This window comes from Dromaius novaehollandiae, chromosome 5 (assembly GCF_036370855.1).
Source record: "Dromaius novaehollandiae isolate bDroNov1 chromosome 5, bDroNov1.hap1, whole genome shotgun sequence".
In the NCBI taxonomy this organism is placed as follows: domain Eukaryota; kingdom Metazoa; phylum Chordata; class Aves; order Casuariiformes; family Dromaiidae; genus Dromaius; species Dromaius novaehollandiae.
Genome location: NC_088102.1, coordinates 13,062,732 through 13,085,830, shown reverse-complemented (window position 1 = coordinate 13,085,830; position 23,099 = coordinate 13,062,732). Strand labels below are relative to the sequence as shown.

Here is a 23,099-nt window from a genome sequence, read left to right as displayed (position 1 = left end):
TCATACGTGGATGTTTAATATTATTTGGTTCTGGTTTATTATCAAGGCTCTTACTTAATAAAAATGAAGAGTTTTTATTTTTCCATTCTTACACTTCGGACCTTTCTAAAATCCTGATAGATTTCCTGTACGTAAAGCAAAAAAAAAAAAAGGGGGGGGAGGTTCATGGAAGATTCCACAGTTCACCCAGAAGTCTAATTATTCAGAACGTCTTTTTTTCAGGTAAGCATCACCGATTATGTAGTGTTTGACCAGTGCAGCCTGTTCCAGACAATAATCCAGGCAACTCATACAGTGGCAACAGCAGCTCAGGCACCTGTAGAGAAGGTGGCCGACAAACTTCGAATGGCATTTTGGTCGCAGCAGCTTCAGTGTCAGCCCAGTCTCCTTGGAGTTAATGGCAGCGGAGTCTGGATCTCTTCAGGCAAAAATGAATTCCATGTGGCAAAGGGCAACTTAATAGGTTGGTGTGCTTCTACATCTAATTTTTTTAAATTAAAAAAAAAAATACAGCACTACAGGTCTGTCACTGCAGAACTTATTCATGGTGAGTTGTAGTCACAGCAGCTTCAAGCAAACCATTCCATGTTTAAAAATTAAATTTAATGTTGTTTTAGCATTTGGTCTGAATACTTTCCTTTTTAAAGGGACATATTTTGAAAGAAAAATTCATTGTCTATGAGTAACAGTTGTAGGAGGTTTTCTTCCCCCAAAACAGCTACTGAAAGATTTACATAGAAAATCCTGGCCAGGTGACATTTAATTTTTTTTCCTTAAAAATGGAAGAATATTCTAAATAATAAAGTATTCTAATAGAAAATTAAGTTTCATGCTGATGTCACTCTGTTCTTTCTTTCCAGGCACTTACTGGAATAATATTGTGCCTCGTGGTACTGCTTCTGCCACAAAATGGATTTTTGTGTTGGCTTCCACAGCTTCATCCAAAGAAGGTTAGTGAATCAGTGCAGGCATGTAATATCTAACTTAACAGAGGGGAATGGATGGTGCAAGTAATTAAATGGTGTTATGCTGCCAGGTTTTTGGTGCCTTTTTTGTAGATAGGGATCTTAAATATTTGAAGTAAGGTCAAAACATGTCTGTCAAACTACTAGAGGTTTAAAAAAAAAAATTGATAGAACACCAAGAAATGGCTATAGGAGAAAGATGTAGTGCTTTTTTTGATTGGCTTTACTGACTGGTCTTTTCAAAGGCATATTTAGGGGTTATATATCCCCCAAATGGCGAGATGCCAGGTAGTTAACATAGAAGCCTATATAAAAAGTGTATATACCAAGGAATGAAAAAGACCAAGTCTTCCAGCAAAGTCTGAGAGAAGGGGTAAAACTTGAATGTTCGAGAGGTCCTGTAGTAGATTAATTGCCCTAGTGTGAGGGGCAAGGCACTTTCCATAAAATACAGAATGATTGTCCAGTTACACATGACTAGATTTCTCCTCATTTAATCACTTCTTGGGTATCTAGTTACCCTTTCACCATTCACTTACGGTTTAACATTCCTGGTTTTGTAGCAGTTCTGTCCACCGGTGCCAAATTCTATATGAATTTTCCAATTTTTTCCTTCTGCTGTTCCAAGTGAACTGCTAAAAGCTGAAAAAGCCAGTTCTTAAAAGAAAGGGTAGAGAGCTGTGGTTTTGTGGAATCACTAAAGTTCTCAAAAGAGAACTTCTCATAGCCCTTTAAATTGTTTCCATTATCACAGGATTGTTGCAGTTTGATGTAAAATAAAATCAGGTGACCTGAGCAGGAACACTTGAATGTCTTTCACTTTGGCCTCTGATTATCTAATAAGCTGAGCCTTACTGTAGCCTTTTGTCAGGGGAACATTAAATTATGTTACAGAAGTGGAAAGAGAAACAAAATAATTTGGTAAAAGTTGTGCAATGCTATTGTAACGGTACTGGGAATGGAATTGCACTTCCTGGCTGCTGAGTCTGTATGTGTCCCCCCACCCCCAATCTTTCTGTCTGTCTCTTGGTTATATTTACTCTTTTAAAGAGAATGAAAAGTGGATTTTAACATTTTATTTGTACATTTTGAAATCAATGGAAAAACTTTTGTAATGGTTTGACTGGGATTTGCTCCAAGTTCAGCCACTTGTGAATAGAAGTAGCCTGTTGTTTGCATTTTAGCGTGGTTTCAAAAAGAGGTGAACTTTTGTGTTTTTAACAGTGAGTTATTTTCTAAGACATGGATTTGCATCAGCATTAATCTCAGCAGAGACGTAGAACAATGCTGTTGCATGTTATGTGTTTTTTTTTTTTCTTTAGAAAAGTTAGTAGTGCTAGTGGGAGAATTGTGCAGAGTGTCTGGTAAACTTCTTGTTTGCTACTGTTAAACTGAAGGGGATGATTGATTTGAAGCTTTAGCTGCTGCTGTCTATAGTCCAACAAGTTAATGCGACTTGAAAGCAGCAGTAAATTTAGTTAATAAGCTGGATTGTGAGCTAGTATAACTGGACAGCAGGCATATCATTTGCTCTGCCGCCTCTGGTGTGGAGTGATCTCCAACAGAGAAGTAGGCAGTGCTTTAGGAGCAGTAAGGTCTTAAATTGCCCCAATGTGAACTGCCAGAACTCATAATACAAATTTTGGAGCATGCTTTGCTGGAATGCCTCTACCAACCATCTACTTTTCCTGTCGGTGCAGTTATTGGAGCAGAATGGCACACTTTATTGGCAAAATTGTGACCATGTTGGGGAATTGTGCTGTTACATTATTTAGTGCAATTTCTAACTATTATAACAAAGTATACTAGCTTTATTGGCAAAAATGTGTGATTAAGAGCTGAAAAGGAATGTATTCTTTCAAAGGCAATTTCAGGATAAAGGAGGACAAATGAGAAGATTGGAAAGGGAAGGGATAAGCAGTAGACTATTATACATCTTCTCCCTGTATCTTAGTTTCTTCAAAGGAAATCACTTACCACTTTTTCCATTTTGAGGGGGAATATTTAGGTGCCTAAATAAGGGCTTAGGATGCTTATTTGGACTTGGACATGTTCTTAAGATTTTCAAGAAGGTTTAGTTTTGTCTTCAAATGCGCTGATCACTTTCTCAGAGGAAGCAGAATATGTAATCTTTCTCAGAGTAGATTAAGAATGATTTTAATAACAGAAATGTCCTTTCCATAGGAAGCTTTCTGTGGCTGTGCCAAAGCAGCAAGGATCTGTTTTGTGTCAGTGATCAGAATCCTCAGTTTCGTCCTTCTACGGTGCAGCTGCCACCAGAGGCTGAAATGGTACACTATTCTGCCTGCCAGGATGCCATTTGGGGCTTGGATAGTCTTGGGCAGATATTTATCAGAACACTTTCACCCAGCTGTCCAACGGGGATGCACTGGACAAAACTGGATCTCTCTCAACTAGGTATGACATTTTTATTGAGCTGAATATCTGTTAACTCTCTTAACAGATGATCAATTTTTTCCTTCAGCAGTATTTTTGGTTTATGGTCTGGAATATTACAATTACTGGATTAAATAGTACTTTACAATAATGGGCATCACTGTAGAGTACTGTTAAATATCAAGAACAGCTATTGCTTTCAATCAGTGTTTCATTTAGCCATTTACTGGAGACAGCATGTCCACTGTTCATGTGATTATTTTTATAGGCAGAGGTGCTTTTTACAGTTTGTCAGTCTGAGACAGTTCAACCTGAGACAGTGCTGGTACAGATATATCAGCAACTTTAACTGGGCTAACTCTTGTTCTACAAGCTGTGTAACCATCATTGTGATCCTGGGCCATTTCATGCACAAGGCCCTGAATTTTGTGTGTGAGCCTGTTGAGGAAAAATTATGCTCCAAGAATTGCATCATCCATAGGTAATGCAGCTGATGACACTCTTATGTTCAGATTGATATGGATCTAACGATTCAGCATAATGTTAAGAATGTGCTGCTGGTTAACTTGTCTTTTTATTTGGTTAGGCATAAGACCAAAGTTGTTGAAAGTGTTTTGATCATTTAAAATATCCTCATGGTTTGGCTCATCTCATCAGAGATAAGGGTAATCTGGCTATTTGCCAGTTTAACTAGTAATACTGCAGCTAGGTTTATTACCTAGTCTTTGTCTCCATGATAAGCTGCATTCCTGTTTAAGAGGAGGTGAATGAAATGGAAAATATGCACCATTCTTGTACCATTTAAAAAAAATAATTCAACTGTTTCACAGTTTTTTTCCATTTTTAACGGTAGTGTTCACAATTGGTCTCAGAACAGACAAGCTATTTTTTCTTTAGGATTAAGTGGAGGCAGATATAGATGGCAAACTTTAAATCTCACATACAATTTTAGTATTATACAATTTGCAATACTGTATGTAAAACTTTACAATGTCTTTAAAAATAATTTGCTTACAAGTTATGCACAGGGAGAATGAAAATACACCAGATTTTCCAGACCTGATGTGTTGGTTCAGAATCAATAACCTGCTGTAGTTTAAGCCATTGTTGGTGTCTCTGACCTTCACTGACCTGTAAGATAGGCTTGTCCATACTCTCTTTCCTATCTGATTTATTAGGGCTTGAAACTCTTCTCAGGATACCATTGATTTCCAACAGTTTAGGTAATAACCATGAAACTGAATGAATAAATGATTTCTTGACATTATATATTTTTTATCTGAAAATTTCAAATATTCATAAAGGAAATCAGTATAGTTGGTGCTAGTTGATTTTATTACTCTGGCTTATAAACTTTGGCAGTTCGGGGTTCAAGCCTTGCATTCAGCTGTTTCTGTTAGCTTAGTTGCTCCCTCTGGTGGTACTGCAGACACCTGGGATCAGAAAATACTTCAGACACCTCACTTTACCTGTCGCTGCGCGTTGATAATAAAGCATGAACATTTTTGGGCTGTTTTCCTTCAGTTAAATGCATTTGGTAGATCACTGCTGACAGGATAGCGCATATCCATGGTTGTAATATTAGGCCCTTTATTTGCTATAGTGCAGCTGAAGAAATTGGAGAACCATTGTTGCTGTTCAAGTGTACGTTTAACTTTACTCCTGAAACATTAAGACTGTCAATTGTCTGGTAAAAAATGAGCAAGTTGCTGTAAAAAGAAATTCAGGATTCTATTATGGAAGTGAATGGGTTGCCAGCATTAATGTTGAAGTACTCATAATATGCTGGTGATATCTTCCTCTTGCCTTTACGCTATGTACTGGCAGTAGTATCTAGTAAATTATTTTGATTAGAGTTTCACTATCTGTATCAAGGTTTCTAAACACAGTAGAATGACCGGTAGGTTTCAACAATAAACCGTGTCTCTGAATCACACTACTTTTTCTAATCAGTGGATGAATGCATGACCTTCTCCTGAGGTAAAAACAGTAAGTGGGAGCCCAAAACATTTACATAAGGGCTGCGTTTTTGAATATCAAATTGTACTGTAGACGTAAATAATATCAGCTATGCAGAGTAGGTGATATGTGATTCCATGTTTGAGTGCTCTGAGACTTATTTGGATCAGGTTTCAACAGCTGAGACATCATGTGACAAGGCCATTACTACTAGTTGTACTTTGTTACAAGGAATAATAAGGTTTTATTTAAAACTTTGACTTTGTAGCTGAATATCAAACCGCTACCTGCAATAGAAAGTTACATTCTAGATTCTTATCCCAAGCAATAGAAGTTTTTGTGTATAGTTTTGTTGTTTAAGGAGCTGCTAAATAAAAGGGAGTTTTGAGGTGAGGTAAGTTAATTCAAATTCCTTTGAATCAGAGAGTTAGATAACTTTGGTTAATGAGGAAATCTGTTTACTATTATAATTAACTAAAAGATAAAGTTGAGTGGCCCTGTTGTCTCCTGTTCTGTCCCCAAACAGGTCTTAATGGCGGGGAATACTGCCTTCTGCAGAAATAAAAGCTTTAAACCTGCTGTCTGTGGAATTAAATTGCATCCCCTCTTTCAGGAATGCTCTGTATGATGCACTTTACCAAGACTTGTTGCTAGATTTCACATCACTGAAGAGAAGACTGTTAGCAAGAATGGGATATCCCAAGCAGCACTGGCATGTTCAATAACCAGCTAAGCCTATTTTTAGTCCTTAGCTTGGCATCTGACCGGAGCATTCCTTCTGTAGTATATCTGTACTGGTTGGGTCTCTCTTTTTTGTATAACATGTTTTCCATTGCTTGGCATTGTGTTGTCCCAACACTGGGAGAGGAAAAATAAAATGTTAAATGCATTACATCTCATGGCTATTTTTAAATGAGTATGAAAGAGTAAGAGTTCAAGTTAGCACTTACCTAGAAGTTCATTTTAGTCTAAAGTATCAGGTATGCTTTTTTACTACCTTTGCAAACCTATACCTTTTAATAGCAAAATTCATGGCTGTGATTGGGTATGCAAAAAGAATAAAATAAATTCTAAAATATACTCATTTGGGAGCTTTGTTTTCGCTTGCTAACTTAGGGTTAAAATATTGCTGCAGTTTTGAGGTAGGCATAATAAATACGTATAGTGTTGAATATAAATCCATGTGAAAATCAGCGCTCTTATTTACAGATGTAATGATGGTATGTTAGCATTGAAATGTTAATCCGTATGCTCTCGTTTTTTTAAAGTGCTGGTAGCATTGGGAATGTTCATTGCTGAATGTATTTATAGATGGACACCATTAAAATTCTATAAGCGTGATCAGCTATAGAGAAAAGTTCACATTAGGTCATGTGAAATTTTGTCTAGGCACTGGTAACATTTGTCACAGAGTTTTTCCCCTGCTTGAATTCAGTTATTTTAATAGCATAATTTTTAATGTGCTTTATAAATGACAGGATCTTATGACTAAAACATTTATTTTTAGATCAGAAGGAAAAATACCTCACATACACAAGCTCTTGGTTTTATTTGTGTATCCGGTGGTTTTTTTCCTCTCAAGTCATATTAACTATTAATAACTTTTATGTGACTGTATTTAAAATGAATTTAATATGATCAAGTTTAAATAAAAGTGGTCATTATTGGCTAACTTATGAGAAAAAAGCCAAATTGCTAATAGTCTCTTTGTCAATAGGTGCTGTAAAGCTGATCAGCTTGGCATGTGGAAATCAGCATGTTTGGGCCTGTGACACCAGTGGTGGCATTTATTTCCGTGTAGGAACTCAACCTCTTAACCCAAGTTTGATGCTTCCTGCGTGGATAATGATTGAGCCACCCATACAGGTAAAATGTTGATTGTAATTCTTTATAATGCAGTGGTTTAGTTCTATGCCTTTGAAAGGGAAGAATTTTAACACCTAGGGAAAACAACAGGGGTGGATTTTAGCATGTGTAACTTAAAATTTTGCTGCTTGTCTTCAAATTCAACAGAACTTATTTCTTAAAAAAAGTAATTTTGCTTAATTTTTGCAAAACTCAGAAGTTTTTTCTCTCTATCCTTAATGAAAGCTTACACTTGTAGACTTCTAATAACACAGCAGCTTTATAGGCATGTAATAGATGGCAGGCTTGAACCGTATACTGAATACCTGCTTGTATGCCAGCCGAGAGGCTAGACTGGCAAACAGTACAAAGCAGAGGGAATTGCACTGAAATGTCTCCCTCCCTTTTCCTTTATCCTCACCCTTGTGAATCTGGGATTCTTGCCAAGGTGCTGTGCCTATTCAGGGACTTTGCTTATCATCCAGTGGTTAGTAAGTGTGCAGTACAAATGCAGCTCTGCTCCTCCCTTGTTCCTGGAACGGGCCTATTTGATATCCTTTCTACTTACCTGCTGAGAGGATCAGAGTGGAAAGAAGCCTCCTAGGCTATCCTAGGAGCATCTTCTCTGAATGTAAGAGAACAGACAGAATGTTTCTCCAGTATCTGGCTTCGTTAATTCCTCCTTAAACCTCAGTGTTTGCTTTCATTGTTGCTCTAATGCTTTGCAAGTTAAACGATAAAATGAGTGTAATTTCTGTGTCATGGGTTGGGACAGCTGTAATAGAAATGACCTCTGACTACTGATTTCATTCTTTGTTCCTTGGCATGAAATCACTTGAACTGTCTTCTGATCCAGGATAGTAGCACTGGATGTGTTTGCATACTTGATTTACACTTTACAATGTTACAGAACTTCTCTTGAAGATTTTGAAACATATGGAACTTTTGAAAGGTCATATTAAGAAATAAAAGTAAATCTCTGACAGTGGGCTTGCAATAGTTTGTTTGTTTTTACATCATTCCATTTCAGTTCTGCTTATCTCTTAACAGCCAATTATTAGCTCCTTCTGCTAATCTTAGCATGTAGCAGCAAAGAAGGGTAGGGAAGCAGGGAAATGAATCTGCAAATTTTCATCCCATCAGTTAGCACCCCACTGGATAGACTAATCCTTTTGTGTTTGGAATGTGGTGAATCAGAGCTGGAGAAACAGCAGCTTGTTTTGTATAATAGCAGAACAGCCTGGTTAAAAAAAAAAGTACCAATATCACTTGAGCAATGACTACAGCAAGGGATAGGTTGCACCGCTCATTCTTTGTGTGCTGCAGGTGGATCTTTCTGATGTGATCTGTAATGGACAAATTTGCTTGCTAACAGGGGGCAGGGCAGCAGGAAGAGGAGACTAAAGATATTGGTGATGGTGCCCTTCCTTAAGGGTTGTGTTTTATTGTATTACACCATGTATTCCACTTACCTGAGTCCACTCTGAGAATTAAATGTTTAGTATCATCTTATAAGCTGTTACTGATGCCTTGTTTATCCAGGAAAATAGCCTGAAATAGCTGTTTCACTACACTAATACTATTTTGCTGGTACTGACTGGATTCTCTACTCCTTTGCAGAAGTTGATTAAACTGCTCAATGCAAGGATGTTTGCAAAAAGTCAGGGTGTCTTCTGCTTCATTATTTTGCAGTGACTTCCTTATGTAGAAAGTCTTTAACTGGACCATGTTGAAATCAGTATTTGCTATGTCTTACCAAGGAAGCTGGATGATGTTGCCTTCTGAAATTATAACTTTCTGAGACTCAGAGCAATGTCATTCTCTTTACTGTTGTTTTGACAACTGCCAACTTTGCAAATTTAGGGAGTCAGTATGAAGGGGCAAGAGTTCAAACATGGCTTGCAGAGAAGACGGAAACTCATGGGTTGCATGCTTGTCTGAGATTATTCCAGCCCATTGAATGAAGTCATTATTAACGTATTGAAGGAGCAACTATTCAAGCTCTTGCAAAGGTTGAGTGCAAAATAAGAAATACCTGAGCTTTTAAAATGACTTCCAAATACTAACTTAGTGTTTGGTCAACAGATGTAACAGACAATGGCTGAGAAGTGAACTATTCAATGAAGAGCATCAGGTTATTATTAGCAGCTCCTTACTGTTATCTGTCCCTTAATTTGCTTTGACACTGTTTATGCTGCATCCCTGTATCTTTGGTGCAACAGAAGTATTATAAAAAATATTTGTGAATGATTCAGTCCTTTCTGTTTGAAGAAGGAAATCAAAACTGCCTTTCAGTTGCTTCAGATACACAAGCATTCTCAAATCACATAATATCTGTAGCTGGTTTAAAATTTCATTCCCTAGTGAATGTCAAAACCAATATGACTTGCCATATCCCAGATCTCATGACTCGTGAGAAGCTTGTGAGTAGCTACAGACTCTGCTTTAACAGTGTAACTTGTTAAAGGAGTACTGCAATTGCACAGCATCTAGCATTGCATAACTTCACAAGTGTATTCAGAGACAATAGTTTCATTTAGACTTTTATGTTGAAGTCAACTAATATAGGTTCAGTCTTTGATTCTTAAGAAAGGTGAATCTAATGAGAGATGTTATCTAGATTAAAACCATTCTCATTTGTTACTCTTCCTTGTTACTCATGATTGCAGTGTCTCTGCATAGTAAAAATTGCATTGTGTTCTGTACCGTCCCCCTTCTCCTTTATTTTATCCAATATTTTAAAAGTGGCTGATATGTTCATTACAATATTTTGAACAGTAGCAGTTGATATGTAGACACTTTCTGCACTTCAGCCATTCTGTTCTGCAGTCTAAAAGTCAAAATATTTTTGTAGTTAAGCAGCTTTTTGGAAGCTGCTTTAAGGACATTGACAGAGCTGATCAAAGTCTCTGAAATGATTCTAGTCCAGAAAACAGGCAGTGTTTTTCATTCCATTGTTAATATACAATACAAAACTATTATATGCTGTAGCGTGTCTCAATGTATATTATATTTCATTCCAAAGAATGATCAAGCCATATAAATATTATGTATATAGCTTTTATAAAATGTGTGTGCTTTTCAGATTTCTGTCCTAAAGAAATGATTAAAAATAAAATATAAAAATTAATATACTTAATAAAACTAATTTGGTGATTATTTAAGTTAAAAATCATCTTCAACTGAAAAATTGCTTTAAAAGATCCCTAAATGCTGAATGCTTTTTTCAAAAGAACTCTTTCTACATTTCAGCTTGGATTTTTCGCACCTACTGAAAAAGTTGCAGTGGCAAAATCTGATTTTGAGAAATGCTTACTTGCTACAGGTGCTACTTAAAACTGGCCTTAAGAACCATCTTCTCAGACTTACATTAAGTGATCTATAAGATCAGACTTGAGCAAAACTTTATTTAAGGGGATTAAAGGAAACAAAGATCAAGACAACTATTTCTAGTGAGTCACTAGTCATCTATTGTTTGTAAACAATCAGTCTTGCTCTAAAAATCGATTACATGTTTTATTAACTTCACTTTTCTTAATTGCTGCTCTGTGCTCTTTTACAACCCAAACTTCATGGAGTGAACAGGGTTGAAAAAGCTATCTTTATTTTATAAGAAGTTTATGTAAATATCCATGTGATTTATCATCACCATCGAGAGGAAGGGATTTATTTAATGAGATGTTTGCTATTTGGCCACTGTATAAACCTTCTGTTTGTTCTGTGTAATTACTTGGGTCAGCAAAAGAGAACTGCTTAGCATAGTTTGCCATAAAATTTCTTGTAACTTGGGCATTTCAAGTTGGAGAAACTTCTGATTTTACTACTCTTCCCATAAGCAGCCTAATCTATGTCTCTTTGTATTTTAAGCATGATATCATAGCTAATAGAAGATGGTTAGAATTCTTACTGTTCTAGGAGGGACAACTTTTTTTTACACACAAACAATGAAAGAACAGCAGAAAACTGTGGTCTGTTCACACTTGCACTGTGTTTCGAAAGTTCTTAAAACTAAGAAGCAGCAGGTAGTTAGTGACACTTGAAATCTCTCTAAGTCTGCAAAATCAAAACACACTAGATTTCTTTTCAATACTTTCCTTTTTCTTAATCTACTTCTAGTGTAAGGAGATTGGTTGTGACTTATGGATGACTGGTGACTCATTAAAAATGGTTGTCATTTCCTTTGTTGCCTTTCCTCTCCTCAAAGTTCTGCTTATCTTATGGAAAACTTAATGCAAATCTGAAGACTTTTTTCCCTGCCTTGCCTTTGCACTTTTTGGTGAGGTAGGTTCCCAATATTATTAAGCTGAGTTTTATGTCAAGTGATAATTGTAGGAAGAGGTGAGTGTTCTTCAAGATCAAATTTTGTCACTGCATTTTTTCTGGTAGGTGCCAAAATCAAAGCTGATTGGCAGGGGGAAGAATTATTCTGTTGAGGATGCATTGTAATTTTTACTTCAGAATCATCCATGTCTTGAAAGTATTTGCCATAGAAAATTGTTTCCTCTGGTGCCTAATCCACATGACTGTTCATTTCAAGTCCGATTGTTTTTGCTGGTACAGAATAGCTTGCTTTACTTGACTAGTGCACAGATGTCTTTGTGAGCTCTGCTTCGGAGTGCTAAGGCAACATATGTAAGAGGAGAAATACCTTTTACTAAATCAATTCTGTTTAGATTGGAGAGGCAATACACTCATTAACCCTTCAGGTTATCTACAGACCCTTCAGGTTATCTACAGACCAGATTAGCTAGTCTCTTGTTCCATATACCCTTAGTTATGTGAGGCCTCCTGAAGACATTAGTGAGGGAGGGGATTTTCCTGGAGGACTTCTGTTTCCAATAAGATGTAGAGAAAAACAATCTTTGGCAGTATTCAGAGCAGCTGTATCTAGGTGAGTCACAAATAAGTATAGGAGGTCAAAGCTCCTGCTGCAATATTTTGTTTAGCTGGTTTAGAATGCTGTAATATCTAGTTTCAGATGTGTACTGTACTTCACAGACATGATGCCTTTCTTAAGAAATTGTAACTTACATAAAAGATATTTTAGGTGATGAAAAGTACACTTCCAGCACTTTTACTAAAGCGCTTTCACTCTGATTTCATTGCCCAGTTCAGTGCTTATTGTCTTGCCTTTTGTTGCTAGCTAGGAAAACTGATGTCAGTACATTTCCCTGTGTTTTTCTGCATAGGAGTTTTAGCCTTCTAGTATTTGTTTTAAGGCATTGCTATCGTCATGTTCAGAAGTGTACGTGTAGCCTGTCGCATTTGATAGCAATTGTTACCAGCACCAGAAGTTTCAGATCACAAAAAGGGTGTCCAAAGTGAGATAAGCCCAAAAAAACTGAGTAGCTGAACCTTCCATATGTTCCATTTAAAAATACAATCTTGGTAGTGTATTTTTTGACGAGACTAACACTGAAAGCAGAAATTGTGGTGAGGGAGAACCTTCCACTCTCACACATTCATTTATTCAGGACTAATAACATCTTCAAACCTGGACTCTTCCAATTTGCCCATATTTCTGTCAGCTAAGACACAGTTATATAGTCATTTAATTATTTTTTCAGAGATTAAGAAACATATTTAACCTTCAGTAGGGTAAATAAAATAACTAAAGCTGTAATTCTGAGAACCTCTCAAATCCCAATGATTCTTGTATTTAAAAACGTACAGGTAAGGGTGTAAAAATTCAGGAGTAATACAGGTAATACCACTCTTGATTCAGCAAGCATGTGCCTTGATTTCAGTGGAATAGTTCATGTTCTTAAAGGCAGGCATATCCTGAAGTAAGCAATGAATAAGAGTCCTTGAAAAGTGATTTTGAGAGAGAGGCATAAAAAACTATTTGTGCTAGTATAAATTAAATTTTTTTCATTAAAGCTACATCTGCAGTTTCTGGGTTATGGTTGGAGGAGGCTGCTTCTTGTTTTTCGTGTGACTGAACTTAAGTCTCTCTGGTTCTAAAAGCTGTGGGAGGCTGGACATAGTTGGATGGTTTCAGGGCACTCAGCTGACAGTTTCCTAATTAGGCATTTAGTTATCGTAGAATAATTTGGGGCACTAAAGGCAGGTGCAAGACTTGGAGAGTAAAGTCAGTAAAGAGAACTAGTTAACCACCAGAAGCTGATCCAAAAAGCCTATGCTGAGTAAGGAGTCACCCTGTCTCCAGCTTAGAGATCAGCTGCCTCCCTGAAGGTGGAGGGCCGAGTGCTGGGCTCTCTGCTGCTCAGATGGCCCTTCTGAACTGCCTGGCCCTAACCTTCTACCCTCTCTGCTGAATCAGAGTCCAACGGAGCTAAGCAGCAGGTGAGCGAGGGGAAGCTGGACTATATTGTCTAGTAACTGGACCATCTATCAGGAGGAAATGACCTGATTTCTGATCCCTGACCCCTGGAATGCTGTTGTTTCTATCTAGTAGTGTAATGTGTTGTGTAGCCTGGTATCTTGGGGGCTGATGTTTTACCTACTCAGTCCAGGGTTTTAGCACTCTCTAAGGTGAGAAGTATTTATTATATCCTGAGGGCATTTCCAGGATTTCAGTGGCTTTACAGGATGTATTTTGAACTCTGACAGGCTGTAACTTTTCAGAATTGGTCAACGCTTGTTGATTTTTTTCGAGAGTTCTTGGATTTGTGTTTTATGGGTTTTTCTTTTGTTATGTAAGTGAATTGTAACTTATTTATGTGTTTAATCATAAAACAAGCCAATGCAGTAGTGAAATGTGTATTTCTGTTACTGTCAACTGTGTGTGGCATTTTCAAACTGCATCTTTAACACGGACCAACATTAAAAAACAAAATAGCAGAAAAACAACAGTTTAGTGACCTATAGAGCCTATAGCAGAGCTGATGCTGAATTTGAAATTGCATGTTTTTTCCCCCCCTCACAAAAATACTTTACTTTCCTTGGTAGGGCATCCCAGTTTCGAAAACTAGAGCTGCACCTTTCTGGGACAGAATGCATGAGTGGGTGTGCTACTATTGCTCGTTAAAACTAACTTAAGCTTAAAAAACAAAAGTCCTTGTTATGCAGAGCCTCGCTTATACAAGCTTTTTATTGCCTCATACTGAATTGTGTTCTGTGTCATGGGAAGTTCTTGCATATAGTGTGTACTTAATGTACGGTTTTCTAAAAACAGTCATTCTCATCTTAATAGTTTAGCTTTTTATGATCTTATTAAAAAACACCTGTAGCGGTAGTTATAAACTATCGCATAGGATAGCATGTAATTACCTAAAATTATAAATAGTTCATAATCTTAGATATAAGAGGGTGTGAATGGAAGATATTTGGGCAAGCCAACAGAGAAGGCCTGTAGTTTGAACAGTCTTTAAAATAATTACATTAAAGTTTCTGTAATTGCTTGTCAGGACCAGTTGTACTAAATATTCTGAAAGTACTTTATGGATCTGTTGAGATTTATCGTATTGAACAGTCACATGGGTTTGGAATGACCTTTCTAGGATTTGAAGCCATATGTTATAGTCTTTTGCATATTTCTGTGAGAGAAGTGCTTGGAATTAAAAAATACGGTATGGACAAAGGAGAAGTCAAGAAAATTTACTCCTTGCTTTTTGACTTCTCTTCCTAATTGTGCTAGCTATAGACTGAAGGTATCAAACTAAGACCATTTATTCTCCAAAGGCAAAAAGTGGTGGAGAGAGTCATGTTGTAATTCAGAGGCTTCTGAGAAAATGGTGCTCCAATTTTTCAGTCAATAAATAATAATCTTTCTCTGACAATCTTATGGCAATGTTCCTGAAAAACATGAGGCTTCCAAGAAGACTAAACATATATTCATAATCTTTCCTGCTCTTCTATTTTGTCTTGAACTTTTCTGCAAAGGAAAAGGGGACACTTAATTTAGCAAACTTGTCGTTTGTTCTGCTCCTGAAATTGAGTGCAAAGCATTCATTCTGATCAGTGCTGATCTTAAGCTGCTCCTCGTGCTTTCCTGATGTCTGTAATGCTGAAAGTGCTTATTACCTTCTTTCAAATGGAATTTGGAAAATAATGTGCAAATAGGTCCATGTTAGAGGGTCCCTCTAGTTAGAGGCTCTGTATGTCTGCTAGCCATCAAAATAATCAGGAAAGCCTGATCTATGGGTACTGCTCTACAATGTGAGAAATCTGTCTGATTTGACATTTCTTACAGACTGGCCTGGAAGAGCTGAAGGTATTTCTGATTTATCTCTAGAAGGTGAGGAGAACATTCATGCTGCTTGTTGCCACCAATCATTATGAAAAGCATAGGGCTTGAACAGGCTGAGAATATTATGTTTAGTCTTCCTCATCCTGGATATTTGGAGCAGAAAAGATAGTGGAGGTCTGCTGATGCATGAACTCTCTACTGTTCTGAAAAGTGATGTGGAAAATGTTCTGATGCTTTTGAGGGTGTGTGTGTGTGTGTGTGTGTGTGTGTGCGCTGCCTGTCCCTGTTGATGAGGAAGTTGAGCCAGTGTGGTTTGGGTTCAGCTGTGGCTGAAGTAGTTTGGGGGAAAATGGCTTGCTTTAGATCTACATTGGATTTTGATTCCTTTGCTTATACAAAATTCTTATACTGAAGCTTATTTCTCTATGGTTTGCAGAAAGAATGTAAGTGACTTGCATAGCATTATAAAGCTAATGGGCAAGGTGATAACTTAAATATATTTAGCACAGACACTATTTCCTGATATTTGAGTTGGTCAGTTAGGCGCTTCCTTCAAATTTGCTTCATTCTGTCAGCGTTGGTTTTTCTTCAAACTCTTGGATGCGAGCAAACAAAATATTTTTCAGTGTTCTTATTTGTAGCAGACAATACGCATAAATATTCACAATTCTTCATATGCAGTTTTAAATGTTGAAAAGTATGCAGTTGGCACGTATTGCAGCACATGGTCATAGTGGGAGTCCACAATACTGGTTGATAGAAGATGACTAGAGATCTTGTAGTTAAGGTGCAAGACCAGAGGACACGAGGATCTGGGTTCTGTTCTTGGCTAAAACAGGCTCTCTGGAGTTTTTCCGAGTTGAAAAATTTCCTGGGTTGCCCCACATGTAAAAGGAAAACAGTGGTGTGGTTTTTTTGTTTGTTTGTTTGTTTTTTTCCTCCAGTCGGATAACACTGAGTTAATATTTCATATTGGTATTCCCTAACAAGTTCTGCATTAGGGAAACTGTTCAATCCAGTGTCCTTAACAGGGTTTGACTCTAGGTTTCCGCTTTATCCAAAAGATACAAAATAGTTCTTTGTAAGATGATTTTATTAGTATTACAGCTCGAGCTGGGTGCCTCCTCTGAGGGACCCCTGAACGGAAAATTCCCTGGGTATTTATACCCCTACGGGTGAGGTTCTTTGTCCATTCTGGGATTTGTTGCACCAGTGACTGCTCGACAAGTAGTAGCTTCTTTGCTCCTGGCTGGTTTCCCTGTTGTCTCCAGGTGGAGTTATGGTACTTGCTGATCACTGTTGATGCTGTTTTGTTACTTTCTTATCTCCTTGTTCCCTCCTTGTTCGAATTGGCTCAAACAAATTTGGGAAAAGTTCAGTGGTGTGAGGCCTTAGGCTTCAGTAAATTTAGTTACTAGTGTTAAGCGAATGCTATTATATCCAACGTTCAGCTCTCGCAGTGATAAATATCATGGATAAACCTATGAACAGTTTGGCCTGTTGCCTGCTGGTGAGGAAGGCTGAGACTGATATTAATCTTTACAATTCAAAACTTTTCAGTAAATTAAACATCTGACACTTCACAGTCAAGGTATGTGATTGCTATTGGAAGCTAAACCAGCTGAGAAAAGCCTGTTGCTGAAACGAGTTATTTTTGAAATGTGATAAGCAGATTTATTGACTTGCTCAGATGTCTCTTTACTGCTATAAGAAAACTCCATTTAATCTTTAAGTGCATCTGTAGAGTTCTGTTTATTGTGACATAGATAATAAAATTAAGTCCATTTATGGTAATTAAAACTTACTGAAAATGAAGGGTGTCTGAGATGTTTCCAGTATGATTGTTCCAAAAGGGGTACATGATGTCAAGTCAAGAAAATTGTAAATCAGTTGTATTCACCTACTGTGAGAGACCTGAGAACATCTTGTCATAGAGGACTTTATGCTTTCTGGATACCCACCTAACGTATTTAAAACCTCTGCAACAGGCTTTAAGAATTACCTTTACTTGCTTCCCAGTGCTTTGTCACTGCTTTGTTCCAAAAGCTACTGTATATAATCATTTCATTAGCTGTCCTGTCAATCATGTCCTTTACTGTGTGTTTCACATGAGGCAGAAAGTTGCAGTGTAGTGGGGTGTTTTCTGTTAAGAGCATTGGACGCTGCCATGAGTGTCTTGCCTGGATCCTGTATAATGAGAGTGAATGGGAGGATTGTATGGCTGATGGCAGGCAGTCTATCAGAAAGAGCTAAGTAGCTTGAGAAAGGAAGAGAAGCCAAAAGTGAAACACCCAGAGAAGCAGCAAAACTTCAGGAGGAGACAGGAACTTACCTGGAAAAACAATGAATGAGAAGAACTTTTGGGCAAGCTTGTAGAAATCTTACTTTGAACTTGATAATTTCCAGCTGTTTCTTAGATATCTTAGGACTGTGGATTTGGGCAGAGGTAACTGCTCTAATTTTGCCTGAGCCTGCTTTGGTATAAGAAGCTGTCTAGCTGTGGCATCATACAACTCCCTTCATGCAATTACTCCTTTGAAGTATTTTATCTGCTTTCTTCTCTTCTGCTATCTATAATCCTGCAGTAACGCACAGGCTTAGGTACCTGGTGTAAGCACTCAACAGGTCCTTCTGATTGGAAATACTCCTGCAGTTCTTCCTAAGGGAATTCTTTTCTAGGCAAATGGTTGAAGAGGAGGGGAATGGGATCTCGACATGGAGAAGTGGGGAGCAAGGGGTACAAACCCCAACAATTCAGTAACAAGGGTCACACCATGCTCTCTGTCACAGGTTGTGAAGGACTGTAGTAGAATGTGAAGTGTACTGGGGAGTAGGAGCATGGATGTACTGGTGACTCATGGTATAAAGAAGACAGGGGAAGAGGGGCAGAAAGTTCCTAAGTCTGAAGAAGTTGCTGTAGTAGAGAAGCATTGTGGGGAAAAGGGAGGAGTTAAGCTGATAAAAATGCAAAGATCTGTTATGTGCAGTAATTCAGTCTGCACAGCCTATTAATTGCACAGCTCCTTTACTTAGAAGTGTGGGACTACAATGGCAGAATTATGGGAGAGGTGTGGTGAAACTGGAAGCAACACGTGACCATGGTATGGGGAGATGAGTAGGGTGAAGTAGGAAGGAGTCAGGGCCAAAGCAGCTGTGGAAAGAGCCAAATAGAAAAGGGAGGGGAAAAACAGGAACAGGGCCAAGGATGAGCATTGCTTTCAGTGAAGAGGCAACAAGACCAGAGGTGAGAGTCATTTCCTTCCCACCCTGTGACTCCCCCAGTGATGGAGTATGATAGACGGGCTTTATGCTTGTTTGTACTACTGTAGTTTGTTATACAGCCAAATAGCAATCTGAAAGTAGCTAAGCACTTCTTATGTAGCCAATGCACTTCCAAAAAAAAAAAAAAAAAAAAAAGCCTTACTGCTTATTGTCTTACTGCTTATTGTAACTGTTCAGACTGCAGCCATTGGGAATTTACTGTGACCAGAGGCAAGCACTTCTTCAAGGCCCTGTCAGTCTCAAGTTTCCAGTGAAGGGCAAGTACATAGTGGCAGTACAAACATGAGAAGGCAGTCTGTCAAAGGCCATACAGCCTAAATAGTTGGCGTTAATTTGGAGATGCAAGTCAAGCTCCGTTGTAGTTGGGTAAGCCCCACATCAGGGCCAGAATTTTAAAGGCAGAAACAAAGCAGGTAATTGCACGTGTACAGAAGGCGCATCAGGCACTGGGCTGTGAGCTCATGAATGTGTGTAGATCATGTATAAGCCTGGGAATCCATAAGCATGAAGTGTTTGCTCTAGTATGATCATACTGAAAATTCAGCTTATGCCTGTGAGACTAAAGCCAGGAATTCAGTCTTTCTCCGATGGCGTAGTCTTTCAAGATGATGCCGTATTTTAGAGCATCTTACCATTTTGTTCAGTGCAACTTTAAGGTGACATGGTGCAAAATATCTCTCTTGTTCTTATCTGTATATATTTTTTTCAAAGTACATATTTTTCAGAATATTTGCAAATCTGTTGGCTGATAGTTTTGCTACAGAGTTGTCACCTTTATGATGTTTGTGAAACATTGTGGCCAGTTACGTGGATTTTTGGACAATAGTTAAGACAAATGTCCATAGAAGCTGACAGAATAAGCCTTGTCTGGGAACAGAATGGGAAGAATATTTCACTTAGGCTTGCCAGTAACTAATATTGTAGGTATTCTCCTGCAAATGTTACAGCTCCCCTACTACAATGGTCTTAGAGTTCCAAGGTCATATTCCTGTAGAATGGAATACAGGGAAGAAGGCAGGTCGCCATATCACTGCAAAGATGAGACCCTTAGACCTTAAAAATGTGCAGTTTGTATATCTTTAGTAATATAGGGCAAATTTAGGTATGTTAAGAAAACTTTCAGTTAGGCGGTAGGAAAATACTGCACTTCATGCATTTCAGAGTTCTCTCTTCAACTTGCAGTTGAAAGTGTACCTGGTTGGTGTAACAATGCTTAAGCAAATATATTAATATATGTTCAGAAATATTGTACTCAGATGCTGAAAGTTAAATATGAATATCTTTACCAGTAACTGCAAGTGGCATCTACTCAAAATTCCACATCATTCCTTTTTTGTTAAGGAAGAGGCTGACTCTATGCAAAATTACCCATTTTCCACAATGATAAAATTAGTCAAGTTTTTTCCCATCTTTAGTCTCTGGTAAATATTTTACTTATTTTGCATACTTCTGTGAGGAAGAAGTGTTTTGTATTCAAAGATACAGTAGTACAAAGTTTAAATGCTGTGCTTAATTTTTATAGCCAGTAGGAATCAACTTGGTCAGCATTCATTCAAGTCCAAATGATCAGATGTTATGGGCAATTGATAGCAAATGGAATGTCCATGTACGAATTGGAATTACAGATGAAATGCCAGTAGGCACTGACTGGGAACATGTACCAGGTAAAAATTAATACATTAATTCATTGTGCTTTCTGCCATATTCTCAGTCTTTTATTCTGTTATTTGATTTTTAAATTGGGTAGTGAACTATTGCAATGTTTAAATCAGATATTATTCACAGCAATCAAATATGATTACTTAGTAGGAACACAGTAAAGTATTTGATAATGGGTTATCTTTTAAAGAGGACTTTTTTTTTTTTTTTTAACTTACAAGTGGTGGGTGGGTAGTTATCTGAAGAGAAATCTGATTTTTGGGTGAGCTTCCACTGTGTATTATTTCAGGCTGCTGCCACTGAATTAGGTGGTATAGTTCCCTCTCACTTAGTACTAAAGCAGTGTTCCTAAGCAATAGAAGAGTACTGTGCTTTGGAAAATTTTGTACTTAAAAGTGACACAAAATGGAGGTCCTGTCCAGATGTGGCTAACAAAAATCTAATCCTATTTTGCACATTTCTGTTAATCCTGCATGCTGGATGCATTCCAGATTAGATAATAACATTTTGCCTTGCCTGTAACTAAAAATGTATTTTATTTATCTCTTTCTAAATAACTGTGTATCGGTGCTGGGTGCTTTCTAAAGGTGTTTCACTGCTGAAATGTATGGCATTTCAGTTGCAGAAGACCCTCTTCTTCAGAAGAAAGCAGAAAAAATTATACACATCCATAATGTCTATAATGCTATAACTTTAATTTGTCTAAAAAAAAGTAACTAAGTATCAGATCATTCCCTGCACAGTAAGAGAAGCCAAGAGACCCCAAGTGGGGTTTCCAGAAGTTGTGTTTGTGCAGATCCTCTGATTGGTGCTGGTGGCTGTGGTCACATAACACATGTACCCACACTGCAATATCCTTAAGGTCAATAGATGTGAGGTCTACGAAGTCTGCAATTAAAAAGCCTTTTTGTTCACAAATGCTTCATGTGCTGCAAGTGGCCTGCAGGCTGCACTTTGGGAATCTGCTTTCCAATATCCTCCTCATGCAGGACTGGAAGCTCAGATTCTAATAGCATATACTCTATTCAACTCCCTTAAACTCAGCGTAAGGGGAAGTGTAGTCCTAAGCTGTCTCTTTGCCAGTCCTTTCTTAGAAGGCCATCTGGAAAGCAAGGTATTTCTTTGTGCCTTTTATAATGGAAAGTTCTTCTCTAGTATTAATATAGGATTATATAAAAGTATTTTAGTCTTGCTGTCTTCTCTTACTAAACTTTCCTGCAAGTTTGTTTAATGTATAAGAAAGCATGTCCTTATTCCCTCTTCATGTCTGATTATCTTTAGGGCTGCAGGCTTGTCAGCTGGCTATAAGTACCAGAACAGTTTGGGCACGCTGTCCAAATGGGGATGTAGCTCGTCGATACGGTGTTACTGACAAGAATCCAGCCGGAGACTACTGGAAGAAGATTCCTGGGAATGTGTCACGCTTAACAGGCAAGTTTGGTTCTGCATGGCAATCCAAAATATTTGTGGACTGATTTTCGTGATGTCTGCTTTGCCTTCTGCCTGATAGATTACATCTCTCTCCCTGTTTATGATCAATTTGAGCACTAAGTGCTTGATTGACCATGAGAGTTTCACCAGGGTACTTTTGTTGTATTAGTAATAACCTTTTCTTGGCACAATTAGAAAAAAGTAATCTGAATATCATTTAACGTTTTGAAGCCTACTGCCTTAATTAAAAGATGGATAATTATGCTTTGCAGTGACCCCTCTAGATGAACTGTGGGCGATCAGTCCTTCAGGATCCCTTCTCCAGCGCCTCACCAAGACCTTTAGCCATTCCCATAACTTGCAGAAAAATAATGACACTTCCGTTTTGCTTCATCCTGATGATTTTGAAGATGAATGGGAAGTGATATGAAGTGTCCCAAGCATGTGAAGCGGTGGGGAAAAAAAAAAAAAAAGAAAAGACACACTGAATTCCTGTAATGTACGTACAGAATGTTGGGATCTAAAAGCCACTCGTATTGGACCTGTGATATTAGCACTTTTGTATTGGAAAAACTGACCTGTTAAATAGCCCCCAAACTGTGATTTCAGATGTCTGTTCCAGTATTTTTTTGGAGACTCTTTAGGTGTGGCATACTGCAATTGTTATACCGTACTACTGTAGCAGCTCCTTTGGAAATATAACTCTTAACTTAATCTTATTAGCAATGAAAGTGACTATTTTACAACAGCATGCACACTAATACATGTATTTCTTTTGAGAAGGAATTCTGTTACATTAAATATTTCTCTACAGCAGAAACACAAACTATTTCTCAATTTCTTCTTGTACTTGGAACTCCAAACTGATGGGAATGCTCTTTGACTATTGTATGTTTTTAGAATGATATTTCCCTTGCAGCATGGAACAAAATATGGCAAAGCATTTCTTAGTAGGATCTCAGAACATCTTGATTACACAGCATTGGTGTTGAAATGAGCTTAGTTTGATCCATTTCCACTTAAGTATCTGCAAGGCTATACTAACCTTGTGTTTCCAGAAGTTTGGTTCATAACTTGGCTTTGTTCACAAGTGAGAAGTTTGGATTCCACCTAATACTGGGGGGATTTTTGCCCATTTCACATAGCCATCAGGAAGCTGATGGTTTTCTGAGGGGTAAGTCCCACGTTGGAATAGGAAGAAGTTGTATGCTGGGTTTGTAGTACAAAGCAGCAATGTACAAGGCAGCTTTCATAATACCTGTTGCGCTATATTTGTGCCTCCAGCCAGTGCTTTAACATGTGGACTCAAATTGTTTTGAGTACCAAACTTAGATGTATTAGGAGAAAACTGGTAATTGATAGAATTACCTGCATATCCCATTAAAAATTTGTGATATTGTGGGAAGGTA

At 37.8% G+C, this 23,099-nt stretch overlaps 1 protein-coding gene across 3 annotated transcripts in view; it reads left to right on the top strand.

Moving 5' to 3' along the window:
* TECPR2 (tectonin beta-propeller repeat containing 2) overlaps nucleotides 1-22,168 on the top strand; it is a 44,157-nt gene extending 21,989 nt beyond the window's left edge. For all 3 annotated transcript variants that reach the window (XM_026111318.2, XM_026111317.2, XM_026111319.2), the window contains exons 14-20: nucleotides 223-463; nucleotides 861-950; nucleotides 3,150-3,383; nucleotides 7,039-7,187; nucleotides 20,123-20,264; nucleotides 21,541-21,690; nucleotides 21,963-22,168. In XM_026111318.2, coding sequence (XP_025967103.2) covers nucleotides 223-463; nucleotides 861-950; nucleotides 3,150-3,383; nucleotides 7,039-7,187; nucleotides 20,123-20,264; nucleotides 21,541-21,690; nucleotides 21,963-22,120 — 1,164 coding nt within the window. In that variant the 3' untranslated portion in view covers nucleotides 22,121-22,168. The remainder of the gene's footprint in view (nucleotides 1-222; nucleotides 464-860; nucleotides 951-3,149; nucleotides 3,384-7,038; nucleotides 7,188-20,122; nucleotides 20,265-21,540; nucleotides 21,691-21,962) is intronic.
* Nucleotides 22,169-23,099: the final 931 nt, after the last annotated feature.